The sequence below is a fragment of the Apus apus genome, chromosome 2 (assembly GCF_020740795.1).
Source record: "Apus apus isolate bApuApu2 chromosome 2, bApuApu2.pri.cur, whole genome shotgun sequence".
NCBI lineage: Eukaryota > Metazoa > Chordata > Aves > Apodiformes > Apodidae > Apus > Apus apus.
In genome coordinates this window covers 52,670,070-52,683,948 of record NC_067283.1, presented here as the reverse complement: position 1 = coordinate 52,683,948, position 13,879 = coordinate 52,670,070, and the positions used below count along the sequence as shown (strand labels likewise).

Here is a 13,879-nt window from a genome sequence, read left to right as displayed (position 1 = left end):
TTACTGTGGTGAAAATCGTAAAAGCATTGGTATCCAACAGTTTTTATAGCACTTGTTATGACTTCCAGTCAGAACCACCTTCTGATATCAGTTTATTGGCCATCACTACTAGACAGTACCACTCTGTACTGTGACCAGGCCCATATTTTCAGGTTTTCTTTGTAGCATCTGTATTTTTGCTAAGAGCCTAGGATCCTCCTGACTGCTTCCCTGATGCCTTTTACAAGCATGTAAGTGTTTCTTAACAGGTGTACAAATAAATTGCAGCAGCGATTGCTGCTTTAAAGAATCTCAGCTCCTTTAAGAACCAAAATGCACCATCATCATTTCTTTAATGAAAGGATAATCCTAGCAATATATGATGTACTATTTTCATACTTCAGTTTTCCTCTTCTGGAAATTCAGCTTTGCCTTCCAGTCTCTTTCACAAACATAACACAGCTTGGTTCTTCAACTGGAATCCTCACAGGATATTTGGTCATGACTAAACTATCAGAAATTAGTCAAATTCCTGTCCTGCAGCAAATTCTTTGAATTTGAGATGTAATTTCTGATGCACATGCGGCTGCAAGATGAAATATTTAAATGTTTCATCAAATAAAAACTTGCATTTGAAAGTGATGAAGTATTTAAATTAAAATGTTTTCAATTTATTTTGTTAAATCACTATTTTTTTTGGCAATTCAATGTAATAATTTGTTTATATCAACTTAAGCTGATTTTAAACAAAAGCTATCCTCATTTCTTTTCATTTCCCAGGCCTAAAAGAGAAAATGAAAATTAAATTTTGGGCATGGGAGAAACCAACTTTGTGGAATTACATACTTGTCAGAAAGGAAAAATCACTTAGAAAATTCCTGATTATTTTAAGGTACTATAGTATCAAAATAAAAAATAGTGTATTTTAAAGGTTAAGACACTTTTTTTTTTTTTTTTTTCTGAGAATCATAGTGCTCGTTTACTTTCTTGTTCTCTTTCCTTTACTTCATTTCCTTTCTCAGCTAGTGGCAAATATCTTCTTTTCTTGACTTTGTCCTGGATCAGCAGCAAAAAATACAGTTGGGTTACAAGACAAGCTGTCCTAAAAATCTTTCAAACCTCGCTGGTGGAACAAACACTAGGAAACTTGCAGAAGATTTCTCTTCCAGATGAAAATTTATAGTGGGACCCCTTAGGACCTACAAAATATCTCCTTCTAACATGGATTTAAACAGTGATTTGTACATAATTTTATTATTTATTTATTTTAGAAAAAGATTTTAGTAGAACGTGATATGTTACAAATACCTAATTTAAAAAGAAAGATTAGGAGCATCACATCTGTAAGATAACAAGTCTGATTGTTGATTTCCTACCTGCTAGAATACGCCATCTCATATGCTGCTATATGCCCATTTGCTTCAATGATCCTCATTTCCTCATACCCTAACCCACTAGGATGACTTAAATACATATTTTCTGACTTGTGCCTGAGGTAGTAACCTCTGACCTTTTAATTTTCCAATTTCCACATAATTAATTGTTGGTTATTTCAAACAAGAGTAGACAGTTGGTAGAGAAAGGGGAAAAATGAAACTAGGAGGATTTGGAAAGTTCAAGTTTTCAGTACAGCCCTTTGGATACAAGTGTATTTCTTTTGCCTAATTTGCCTCTAGTTGCAGAACTAAGGTCAGAATAAGCCAAGAGAATGAAAGGAATAAGCGTCCTGGTGGGCTGCCCGAAGCTGCCTGGTGTTATGGATCAGCGTAAAACCAGCTCTTTTTCCTGTGCCTGGGCCGATGTAACTCACTGGAGTGGCAAATTACATCAGACCTACAGCTGTAACCCGACATTATGATTAATTTGATCAGTAATTTCTCCTGTTTTTCATTTTAATCGGTGTGACTATTCTGCTGTGGCAGGTCTTTCAGATCTAATTAAGATAAATTTCAGAGTAAAAGACTTGGCAGAATTTTCGAGTCAAATCCGAGCGCCAAGTGTGAAGACCTGCAGCACCAGTCAATCAATTTCCAGGGAAGACGGCAGGCTGTAACTCAGCAATCAACCCATTAGCACTTAAGCAAATTTCATAATCTCCAGGCTTGTGCTTAGTCACTCTCTCAAAACATTCTGGCTCCCAATAAAAAAAAGAAAGTATTATTATTTTTTTAAACTCCTGCTCTGAACTGCATCTGCTAAAACCACAAAGAGAATCCACAAGTGGACACTCTGATAGATGTCTGCAATACTGATGAAAAAGGCTTAATTTTAAGTGTTAAAACCTAGTTTAGAGTGGTTATCAATTTTTTTTCTGTGTTTTGTTAGGGGTTTTTTTGTTTGTTTTTTTGTTTGGTTTGGGGATTTTTTGTTTGTTTGGTTGATTTTTTGTTTTGGGTGGTTTTTTTTTAGGCAGTACCTAGAAACTGAGCAAACTCTTCAAGGTACTTATTCGTACAAGGAGCCTTGAATGGTAAAATATTAGGGCTTATACCCCTTCCAGAATATTGCTCCTCAATCAGATTCAACAAACCCACTAGGTTCTCTGTGTTCATTTGATTCACTTGTTTCCAAGTAGAAGAATTTTTCTTCTCACAGAACTAGAAGCCTGTGGTGACTTGCAATTTGGTTGGTTGGTTTTGTTTCTTTATTACCAAGAAGTGAAGGGTATGAAAACTAGAGGAAAGTAAAGTAAGGTTTTGAGATATAGTCAGCTTATCTGAAAATTTTTGGAAATAAGAATAGAAAGAAAAACTGAGATAAATTTATCCCAGCAAAACAGATGCACGGATTTAAAAGAGTATCTTAGGAGCTGTGTCATTTTTTTCTGTCCCTAAGATCCTCAAGGGTCCTCCCCTTTGCCTAGAGAGGGTTTGGAAATAGAAGACCTTATGGGATATGGATCCTTTCCCAAATTTGTCCTGGGATGATATTATTTATTTATTTTCCATTTATTAAATACTTCAGTTGCTTTAGGGAGTTTATTAAATGCTCCCATTTCAGAAGCCAGAACTTGCTGGGCAAACAGCTTCGCTTTCCTCTCCTTCAGAGAATTATCTAGCAAATGGTTACCTATATCTGCCTCAGCTTCTGCCCCTTGGGTGCTAATAATGCCAGTTGTTTTGCTCGAAGATTAATTTCCTTTGCTTTAAATGTGAGTCAGACACGAGCGCTCCTTGTGCTTTTGAAAATAGCAACATTTGCAGAATATATTTGGATGGACCAGGCAGCCAATGCGCCAATAAGAGAAGGTTTCCTCAGGGAATGAAGTGACTTGTTTATAAAGTCTCTTTGAGAACCCTTAAAGATCTCTTTGCTCTGCTTAAATGCAGTATTCAACAGCTTTACAATGTGAAGTCCCAGTGCCTCAAAGACCCAAAAAAGCAGCGTGCTTCTGGGAGAAGAAAGACAGCTAAGGAGAAGATCTGAAACCCTACTCAGTCCTGTGGATGGATGCAGTCTTACACATAACTGAAAATCACACGCATGCATTTCCAGGTAGACATGAAGAGCAGCAGCCCTCACACAAACTCACTGTGCCAGGAAACCAGCTTGCATGTTTCTGCACTGTGCATGGGGATCAGGGAGCATGGTGCAGCACAGTGCGGAGACACCTGAGTATCCCGATAGGACAAACTGCCATGTTGCCAAATTGGTGAGGCCTAGCCAGTGGCAGACCCAGAGGGGATGAGTAGGATCATCAGGAGAAGAACAAAGGATGAACTGAATGAACTGGATGAACTGAAATTCAAAGCCAACAGTTTCTCAAGCAAGGTTCAAGTCTGTGAACAGGAATGTCTGTGTGGTTCACAGAACTACTACAGTGGCAAAAGGAAGAGCATAAAACCAGAAAGACAGGACCTGAACCACAACAGTACTTGAAATGCCTATAATAAGCATGTGTGTGTGTGGTACATCAGTATGACCATGACTTTCTAGCTAGTGGGAATATTTAGACAAGTACTTGCCTCTTTCACTCATGTCAGGTCCATTATCAACAAACAAAAATAATTAAAAAACCATAAGAATTCTCAGAAATCCAAAACTGACAGTAGAAAAAGATCTTTAAATCTTTTGGGACTTGTTTGAAGTGAGCAAGGGATGAAATATGCAAAATATTCTCAACAGTTCACCAAGACCAACTCAATTCAGCTAAATGCAGGAGTTTCCATGCTCTTAGTCAAGAGCTGAGACCTAGGACTTGCCAGTACCTCACCTCTAAGCGCGTGATGTGGATGAACCTTCCTAAATAAATGTAGGCTGTATATGTCTATGTCACCTGCTGCCTTGTGATGAGCAGTATCTTGCTCCCTACTGATACAAAAAAACTATGAAATTTTGGAAAATGGATTCAAAGCACTGCATTTGCTCACCATTTAGAAAATATTTCTTTGCCAAACTGCTCACCAAGGAACCTGTGCACAGATTTAGACAGTCAGACATTGCACAGTATCATATGCAAGAAGAAGGCTGGGTAGTTTTAGAAAAACAAACAAACAAACCCCCTCAGTGGGACTACTGATGTCATGTTGATCAAGTTTTCTTGATCTCAGAATTCAATAAGCATGAGAAAAATACAGCAGGTCTTGGATGTGAGCATAGACATAAAGACACCCCATGACTGTAGCCCTTGCAAACTTATCCCAGCTGCCTTCCTCAAACCGACAGAGACTTGGTTGATTCTTCTGTATATACAACACAGGTACATTTATCAAAGTGTCAGTAAACAATAAGATGTCTTACAATTAGATTTTTTCTTAATGAGAAGCTAATCAGTGAATGAAGTTGTGGGGGAAGGGCAGGGGTTTTTTTGTGACTGTTGTAGCCTCAGGCATCTGTATACACACTCTCCCTCATTTACAGCCGAGTGTTTCAGCCTTTCTGCTTTTCGTTTCTCCTTTGTTATAAAAGTGTTGAGGTTCCAAATACATTATTTAAGATTAGTATGAAAATTTAATCTGAAGGACATTCTGGCTTTGCTATCTTAGAGTTTGCTATTGCTTGGAAGATTTTTCTGCTGTTGTCATCTCCTCCCTTCCCTTCTTCCCTGCTTTTAGTATTATTTTTTTTCTCACTTATCATCTTCCGTCAGCTGCTGTTATTGCAGGTAGGCTTCTATGACAAAAAGGTGCTTTAGGAAAGAGTTCTGAAAATGGTCAGAATAATTTTACAGTGGGGCAATCCCTGGGGGATTTCCTGTTTGTCTGTTCCTATTTGCACATGAACAGAATGCTAGAAATCTTTGGAAATACTTCTATTCCTGTAGTGGAGCTCTCCCATTGTAGATCTGGCTGTGTGTACGTTCAGCTTAGCCATATTGCTAAAACACACTGAGTGTCAGCACCAGAAACTAACCTCCATTTGAAGCCAGTGAAAGACATGCTGAGCCTTATTCTTGTAGTCAAGCAGAATAATTGGCTACTTAGTACTTGGCTCATCTGATTTTATATGGCATATAATCAAGATCTTATGGCTCCAGAAATTTAATTGAATGGAAAGTCTCTAAGAGGCGCTAACTATGCTTTGAAGTTGCAACATGCTGACCATTCAAGAACCTGTATAGTTTAACATGTAATAACATTAAACATTCACGGGAGAACCACATTTGGAGAAGTGTATTTTCCCAGAAATAAAGGGTTTGAAGCTGCAGCTTTCACCTCTGGATTCCTTTTTCAGTTGAAACAATGAAAGTAAAAATCAGACTACAATTAACAATATGAGCAATTTCATCATTTTAAAATGAAGGGATTAAGGTTTTTCATCACCTACCTGATCCACCACCTCCTGAAATACAGCTCTGGTTTGGAAAATTCTTCTCTGGTTTGTTGTCTTTTGCAAATCAGTGATAACACTGGTTTGCAGTGCTTTGCTTTTACTAGTGTAAATCCAGAGCATTATCACTGATGTCGGCACAGAATCCAGGCCTACACCTAAAGTGAGGGTTTTCATCTTTCTACAAAATCATTAAAAGACTTCCTAAAAAGAATAGTTTTGTAACTACAATCCAGCCCACTGAACTGAGTAAAGAACAGTGATATGATTAGAGCAGAATATTACAGAACAATTCAACAAGAATTGTTCTGAGACTTTTAGCTGGTGTACGCTGCATTGGTATTATTAATTTCTGATCAGCTAACAAAACCACGTCACTCAGGTATACCTAAGCAAGTAACTTTCATTTAATTTGCCTTCTGAAGGACATGACAGCATCTGTACATTTTGAGATGTAATTGCTGTTATCCTTCAGAGTTTTTTGAAACAAACACAATCATCCTCCTGAATTACTGACTTTTCATGACAAATTTTTGAGGTTGCATTGTTCTAAACTAATATCTTTCAGACAGATCCTGAATAATGTAAGAGGATAAAGCTCACATGAAAAAAACAAGAATTCAGAAATGAAATTTAAGCTGTCAAACTTTAACTTAGTTGATCTTTATTCCCTTAATATTCTTCAAACAAACCCCATTTCATTCTAGTTCATAAAGAACATTACCTTAGAGGCTATAATATCTCTGTATTTTATTCGAGGTCGATTTTTAAGTTAAAGCATTAGACATTTAAAAAATCCACATTCCAAGCATCTATTATGAACTGGATATATGAATTGCTGCCAAATGTGTTCCATCCTTTTTGTTTGTTTGGTCGGTTGGTTGATTTTGGGGTTTTTTTTGTTTGGTTGGTTTTGTGTGGTTTTTTTTTAATATTTGTGCAGAAGAAAACAATTTCAGATCCAGTCCCCAGGCGAGATGTACAGGGGTAAAACAGCTTTTCTCTGCAGGATTTAGAATGGAAAGACAAATTTAATGGAGATCTTACCAGTGCTCTGTTTTAGAAAAGTACCCAAACCCATCTTTCAACCATTTATAAAGTGCAACAGCAGTTCCTCTGTAAATATTTCTGAGTATCACTTGTTTGCATATGAAAGAGTCTTGCCATTCTCAGCAACATGACAGAGCATGTTTCAAAGTGTTTCTTAGGGAAGATTGATAAGTATTATGGTTGCTGTAGAAATGCTGTAGAAATGACTAGAAGGCCAAACTAATGGCCCTACACACATCACTAAGGTGAGTCCTGAAGTACTATATTGAGTTCTGGCTTCTCTTCTGGATGTCAGAGTATGACATATTTGTATTTCTGAACAAACTTTGGGTTTTCATGGCTATTTAAATGCTGAGGAAAGAACATTATAAATACTTATCCCCTAGTTTATTACTAACTCTTTAATGCTGGGCCAGAGCTGACAGCTAATGACTTCTAATTCCTTGGCTGTTTCAGAAGTGTTTCAGTCACGCAGCTGGCCTAGTGCAACTGGTTGAGCTCAGCCCAGTGGGAATGCCAGACTTCTCATGCTGGTGTCTTTCCTTAACTCTAATCCCAGTTCTAAAAGTTTAGGGGCTAGCATTTGAACTAAAACCATCTCAGAGTACTTGGTTCCCTCCTTCCACTTCTGTTGAGTCTGCCACATCCAGACCGACCTCAGAGGGCTAGTTGTGAGAATAAGCATGATAAAGAGAGAGATGTGCCAAGGTATCTCCATTAAAGTAATTATTGGTTTTACCTACTTTTATTGTATTTCTGCAAGTGGGATGTGGCCCTGGAGAGCTAACAGTAGAAAGTGCTTCTACTGGCCTGTACCTGTAGGTTACAGATGAGACTGGAAGTACTCAGATTCAGTCGAGATTTACACTGGGAGCAGAGGCTAAATGAGAGTTAAGACTTCAGATTTACTGTTAGTACAACCCTCTTGAAGTATGTTCACATAATCCCACTCTAGCCCAACTCTAATTTATGTGTGTATTTGATTTGTTTGGAAAACTGGATGCCTTTTGAAGCAAAATATTTAGCAGGCAGTTTTAGCAACATATAGCATATACAGTTAGTGTGCATAAATTACAGCTCCACTAAGACAATAACATGGAAAGAAGATCCTCTGGAAATATTCCTGTCTCTGTGTGTCAATAATCTGCATACTAAAGAGTCCCAAAGCACTCACTAGCATGATAGATGGGGCATTAAGTGGTGCCTAAGTAGCCCTTAAGACAATGCACAGAAGAAGTTCTAGAAACATTATGCTCTACTGTAAGAAAAAGTGCAGGAAGCAAGGACTATAAATCTATTATCAAAACCATTAAAAAATCAGATTTGATGCAATTTAGCTGAAGCTCAGATTAATGCATGTTTAACAGACCACACAGCAAAGACAGGTTCTTGTAAACCAATTCCCTTAATTGTTTGAAAAGGGATTTTAAAAAAAAAATATTAAACTAATGCCGTTTAATTTCTGCAAGAAGTGGAGCCAAATCCACCATTGTGGATAAAACCTTCCAAGCGGAGTCTCAAAATTTAGAGTGCAAAGTGAATAGAGTCTTTGCTAGTTTCTAAGCACAGCTTCACTGCCCAGTGAAAAAAACTCTGCTCACTTCACAGACAACCCAGGTGTTTATTCAGAATCATACCTGTGGTTACGGTTAAAGCTGTTCTTGTGGCGTGCGAATATAGCATAACCCACGCAGCCTGAGAACACCCAAGTAAAAGAAATGAGGACCACTGGATCTGAGCTCTCCTGTTTCTGCCCGGGAATTTCAAGAAGGGCAGAGCCCATCCAGCATCAGTGTGGGTATCATAGCTGTTCGTCTATTAAAAAAACATCTGTGTCATTGGAGTGAGCACCCAGGAAAGGCATTGACTGGCATCCTTAGCTTTGGAGTCTATGCTAAGATTCAACAGAAGTATTTGATTCTTAGCAGGAAAAACGTTAGGACTGTGATTTCATGAGGAAGGATAATCCATTCATCCATCCCTTGCACGTGTCCACCAGCAGAAACTCTTTATCTTTTAGGGAGAGTCAGGATCAACAGCTAACTTTGCTGTCCTCATAAGATACCATAAAGGGGGAGCACTGGGCAAACACCATTTATGAAGGTCCCATGCTGAATCTGCGGGAAAAACTACATTGTTTCCTACGGGTGTTACAACACGGACTTTAAGAGTGAAATAATTTTACTCTTCAGAAAGGAGCAGACTAGGACCATCATTAGTAATGCTTTTCTGTCTTATCAGGCCTTTTAGCTGTTCTAAGCTGCACGCCTATAAGGATTAACTCATACGAGGTGGAACTTCTCAGCCTGTATGAGCAGGATGCATAACTTTCATTTGATTTTCCTTTTTAGTGGGATAATATGCACTTGCTGGTGTTAGACCATTAGAATTTTGTACGGTGTCCTACCTGCAATGGATTTGGTGAAGTAAGAGGAGATGGAAGGCCATGTCCTGGTGACTGGCTGGGTTTCTGAGGAGAGCTGGAGGACTGTGGGGCCAGTGGAGGTTGGCTCTGGCTCTGGGACTGTGTTTGGCTCTGCTGTGGTGGTGCTGATGGTTGTGTCTGTGGCTGTTGGGTCTGCTGGGGTGGCTGTGGAGTCTGTGCCTGATGACCTTGCTGTTGCTGCTGGCTTTGCTGCTGCTGTTGCTGCTGCTGACCCTGCTGCTGCTGCTGCTGCTGTTGATGTTGGAGCTGCTGAAGATGCTGAAGCTGTTGAAGCTGGGAGTTCAGGGATGAGGTAGCTGTGAAATGAAGAGAGGGAAGGAAGTTATGTAGGTTTCAGTAATACCTACTGTGTTAAAGCTGTCCTGGATCAAATCCTGTTTCTCTTACATTGTTGGGCACACTGTCCACTGAGGCCAGCTGACCTCAGACTTCAGGCTGTGGCAGGAAACACATTTCCATCAATAACAGCCTGTGGTTCTGCCAGTACAGTTCTGTGGCAAGTCAGACTTCACTGGAGGCAATAAAACCAAACCTTTGGAAGGTCTACAGCTCTCCCACAGGATGGACATCAGAGCTCAGAAGTCTTTGCTCAGACAAGCTTACCAGTGAAGCCAATGGGAATATTGCCTGCCTAGAGAACAGGTGAACAGGTCATCACTGTACACACCATAGTAAGAAATCATAATGTGAACTGGTGCTGTTATTTAAAGGAGAAAACCACAGCTCTAAAACAAAGGGTGCTCTAAAAAGAGCTTTGTCATATCTTTATGCAACAGGTGTCAGGAAACAAAACATTCAGCTGTGAAATTTCTTGTTCAATGCATAGATAGAAAAAAATACCTGATAAAATGTGTGTCTGAAATCAGAACTGCTCCTTATTATCCACATCTAAAAGCTGTAACGTTCCTCTTGTGAAACAGGGTAGGTATTCTGTGCACTTACACTGCTCCCTTACTCCTGGTAGTAAAAGCCTGTTGTGTTTTCCTAGAGGAAACCCATGGCTCACAACAACTTACTGGCACCGAGGAACAACTTTTCCAGAAGAGCTGGCACAGAGATGCTTACAAATTGACTAGGACATTTATTAAACTCAGGAAGCTAAGAAGTGTGCCACAGGGATGTCACTAAGGAAGAACACCTTTAAGCAGCAGCCAGAACACCACAGGAGTCTGTTGATTTCTAAGGTTACACCCTGAATAAGTCACCTGGTTCTTCAGCCTTACCCATTTTAACCAACATCTTAGTGGTTGTGTTAAATGGTTATAAGATCCCAAGAGGAACAGCTTACAAGGTCATTGCACTGTTTTGCACTTTGTATGCTGCTTTGTCAACACCACTCTGTATTCCAGTTTCCATCAGCAGAAGCCAAAATAAACTGGGAATGAATCAAATTTGTTTTTTTCTAAAATGGCAGTCAGATTTCATGGCTGTAAATTCTATTCACCAAGTTATTTGTGGACTGGCAGATAAAGCCAAGTCATCTCTGCCTTCTTTTTATACCAACATCCCTACTTCAGTTATTCAGATGTCTATGCCCTGGGGATGAACCTGAGGTCTTGGTACGACTTATGAAATCAATGAGCCATAAACTGGAACAAGGAAGAGAAGAAAGAAAAGAAAATGGAGAAAGATGAGGCAAAATGAGTATGCTAGAAAAGGCTGTATGAAGGAGAAGTAAGAGGCTGGTAGGAAGAGCTGTTGGTCATCCATTCCCACACTCATAGCTTCTTTAATTTTTCTTTCATCATAGGTGGGAATCAAACCACAAATCTGCCTTTCAAAGAATTATAGTCATGTGTATGTGACTTCAGAAAGAACCTGAATAACGCAGAGAAGTAGGATTGGTAACACCAATATCTTTCCATCAGGAAAGCTACTGATGGAAGTTTGGTGTTTCAACGTAAGACAGAGTGACCATCAGATTAAAACCACACATGGTATTTAATGCAAAATAAATCAGCCTGGACAAGTAAGGGTACACTCCTATCAATTCCACAATTGGAACTCGTACCTAAATGCCTCAAAGTCAAGCCGGTAGGTAAGTGGAAATATAATCTAAGGCACATGAGAACAAAGAAGGAGAAGGTGTGTATACAAGAAAGCAACTGCATAGACAAATATCAACCACAGCACCTTAGATGGCAAGTAATATTATTCACCAATTCCATCTGTACATATGTGTAAACAGAAGAGGAAAGACATAAGGGAAAAAAAAAACTAATCTAGAGCAGCTCTTTATCTCATGCAGGCCATTTCCTCACCTGTGACAGCTTAGCAGTCTGGACAAACCATTGATAACCAAGACTTCAAACACAAAAGGCTTCCACAGACTCCAATACAGAAATTAATGCAATGATGTCCCACAGAATCATAATTTGTAATTCACATAGCTCACAGACAGGAACAATGGGTCATTTTATATCCTATGTGCACAGCTATACGTGAAGAGACAAAACTTCTGTAGTGAACTAGATACAATGGGAGGTTTTTGTACTGCAATGGTCCCCGAACCATTTTGCGCCCACAGAGCACTCTTAAAGGCCATGGCTTGGAAGAACGGATTTGCCAAAATGCCATGCGTTGTATGTAGGGCACTGGGTCATGTAGTAAAGGACAGGGAAAAGCACTCAAGGTAAAGAGGAGGCCATCTACTGAAACTTTTTTGGAGCACAGAACATGTTTGGCTCCTTGAGGAACACCCTTCAGCTAGACTTCTGAAAATATGGCCAACAATTAAAAGAATATTGAAAGTATCAATCTGAGATAACTTGAAGTAACAGCACACAGGGATCACTGTGATTCTGATAACATAAAAGTGCAAAAACAAGTCAGTGCTAATTTTTTTGACAATGATTTTATGATTTAGCTTATGGTATACAAAAAATGTCTGCAGATAGAACATTAAAGAGAAAAGCATCACTGCCTAGACTTCTTAAAACAGTGACATACAACATATTAGGAGAATGGTAAAGAAGCCCAAAGTGTAAAATAAGTGAAGTTTCTTGACAAACTAAAAGAAATGAAGGGGTGTCTGTATTATATTGCAAAATGTTTATTGTTTTGTTTATTTGCGTGTAGCTTGGAGCAATCAGAAATTAATATTTAATAATTATTAGCATCAGTGTTCCCCTCAGAACACACTATTTTCTTTCAGGATGCTATAATTGAAATGTTGCCAGTGATACAAGTAGCCCTGCAAAATTACAGAGTGTAAAGCACAGCTGTGGATATACAAAAATAGTACTGATCTGTTTGTCTACCACTGGACAAAAATCCACACCAATTGAAATGCAGTTTTACGAAATGTATGAATCTGCTTAAGAAAGATTTTATTGTTGCACATGTTACAGCAGCCCTGTGGAAAGGGCCCTGGGGATCTTGGTGGATAACAGGCTCAACATGAGTGAACGTGATGCAGCAGCCAAGAAAGCCAACAGGATGCCGGGCTGCTTCAACAAGGACATCACCAGCAGAGATAAAGAAGTCATCATCCTGCTCTACTTGGCACTTGTCAGACCACACCTGGAATATTGTGTTCAGTTTTGGTCTCTGCTCTACAAAAAGGATGCAGACAGGCTGGAGAGGGTCCAGGGAAAGGCCACAAGGATGATCAGAGGACTGGAAGACCTGCCATGTGAGGAGAGGCTGAGAAAACAGGGTTTGTTCAGCCTTGAGAAAAGAAGGCTTCAGGGAGATGTGTGACAGGACCAGAGGAATGGATGAAAGCTGCACATGGGGAGGTTTAGGCTAGATATTAGAAAGCATTTCTTCGCTGAAAGGGTTGTCAAGCATTGGAATAGTTTGCCCAGGTTAGTGGTGGAGTCACCATCTCTGGAGGCATTTAAGTGGAATGTGGATCTGGTGATTAGGGCCGTGGTTTGGTGGTGAGCTTGCAGTGTTAGGTCTAAGGCTGGACTGGATGATCTTGGAGGTCTCTTCCAGTCAAAGACATTCTGTGATTCTGTGATTCAGTTTATTGGACATTTTGATTTGTACATTTTTTCTTCTGTCAATAAAGAAAACAAGGGACAGAATCCGGAGGCGAGAAAAGGGAAAAAAATGCCTCCAAAGTTTTTTTTTCACCTAAAATTTTGCAGCTTCAGGTGCTACTGAGCTGCTATTGTAACTGATGTTGAATAGCCATTTGCAACATCTGTGCATTGACAATGTGAGCAGGTGCAATCACTCAGGCAAGCTGACTTCTCTGATGAAAGGAGAGGATCTGAATTTGACCTGGAAAACATCAAGTTTGTAAATTCTGTGGGCATGTCCAGCACTCTCAAATGGAGATACAGAGATTTTTTTTTTATTCTCCATCTAGGAGGAGAAAAGCTTTGTATTCAGTACTGCCTGGATGTTGGCAGACGCAGGAATATCAATACCTCTACCATTCACTGGCACAGATTTTGTATTGGAAATGCACTCATTCCTGCTGGGAAGGAAGGTAATCCCTCAGGGAAAAAAACTGTAGATGGAGAAAAGTTACTTCATGGACAAGTTTCTACGTTCATTGCCAGCAGCTGCACAAAATTATTCAAATAACTTCTTGTCTTTTCATGTAATTCTTTTTAAAAGCCTCTCTGAAGCCTACTATCATGCTGAGCTATAAACTGCATTGAATTGGCTTAGTGAAGT

At 39.4% G+C, this 13,879-nt stretch overlaps 1 protein-coding gene across 4 annotated transcripts in view; it reads right to left on the bottom strand.

Moving 5' to 3' along the window:
- POU6F2 (POU class 6 homeobox 2) overlaps nt 1-13,879 on the bottom strand; it is a 313,722-nt gene that overhangs the window by 89,205 nt on the left and 210,638 nt on the right. For all 4 annotated transcript variants that reach the window (XM_051610118.1, XM_051610115.1, XM_051610116.1 and 1 more), the window contains one exon: nt 9,206-9,540. In XM_051610118.1, coding sequence (XP_051466078.1) covers nt 9,206-9,540 — 335 coding nt within the window. The remainder of the gene's footprint in view (nt 1-9,205; nt 9,541-13,879) is intronic.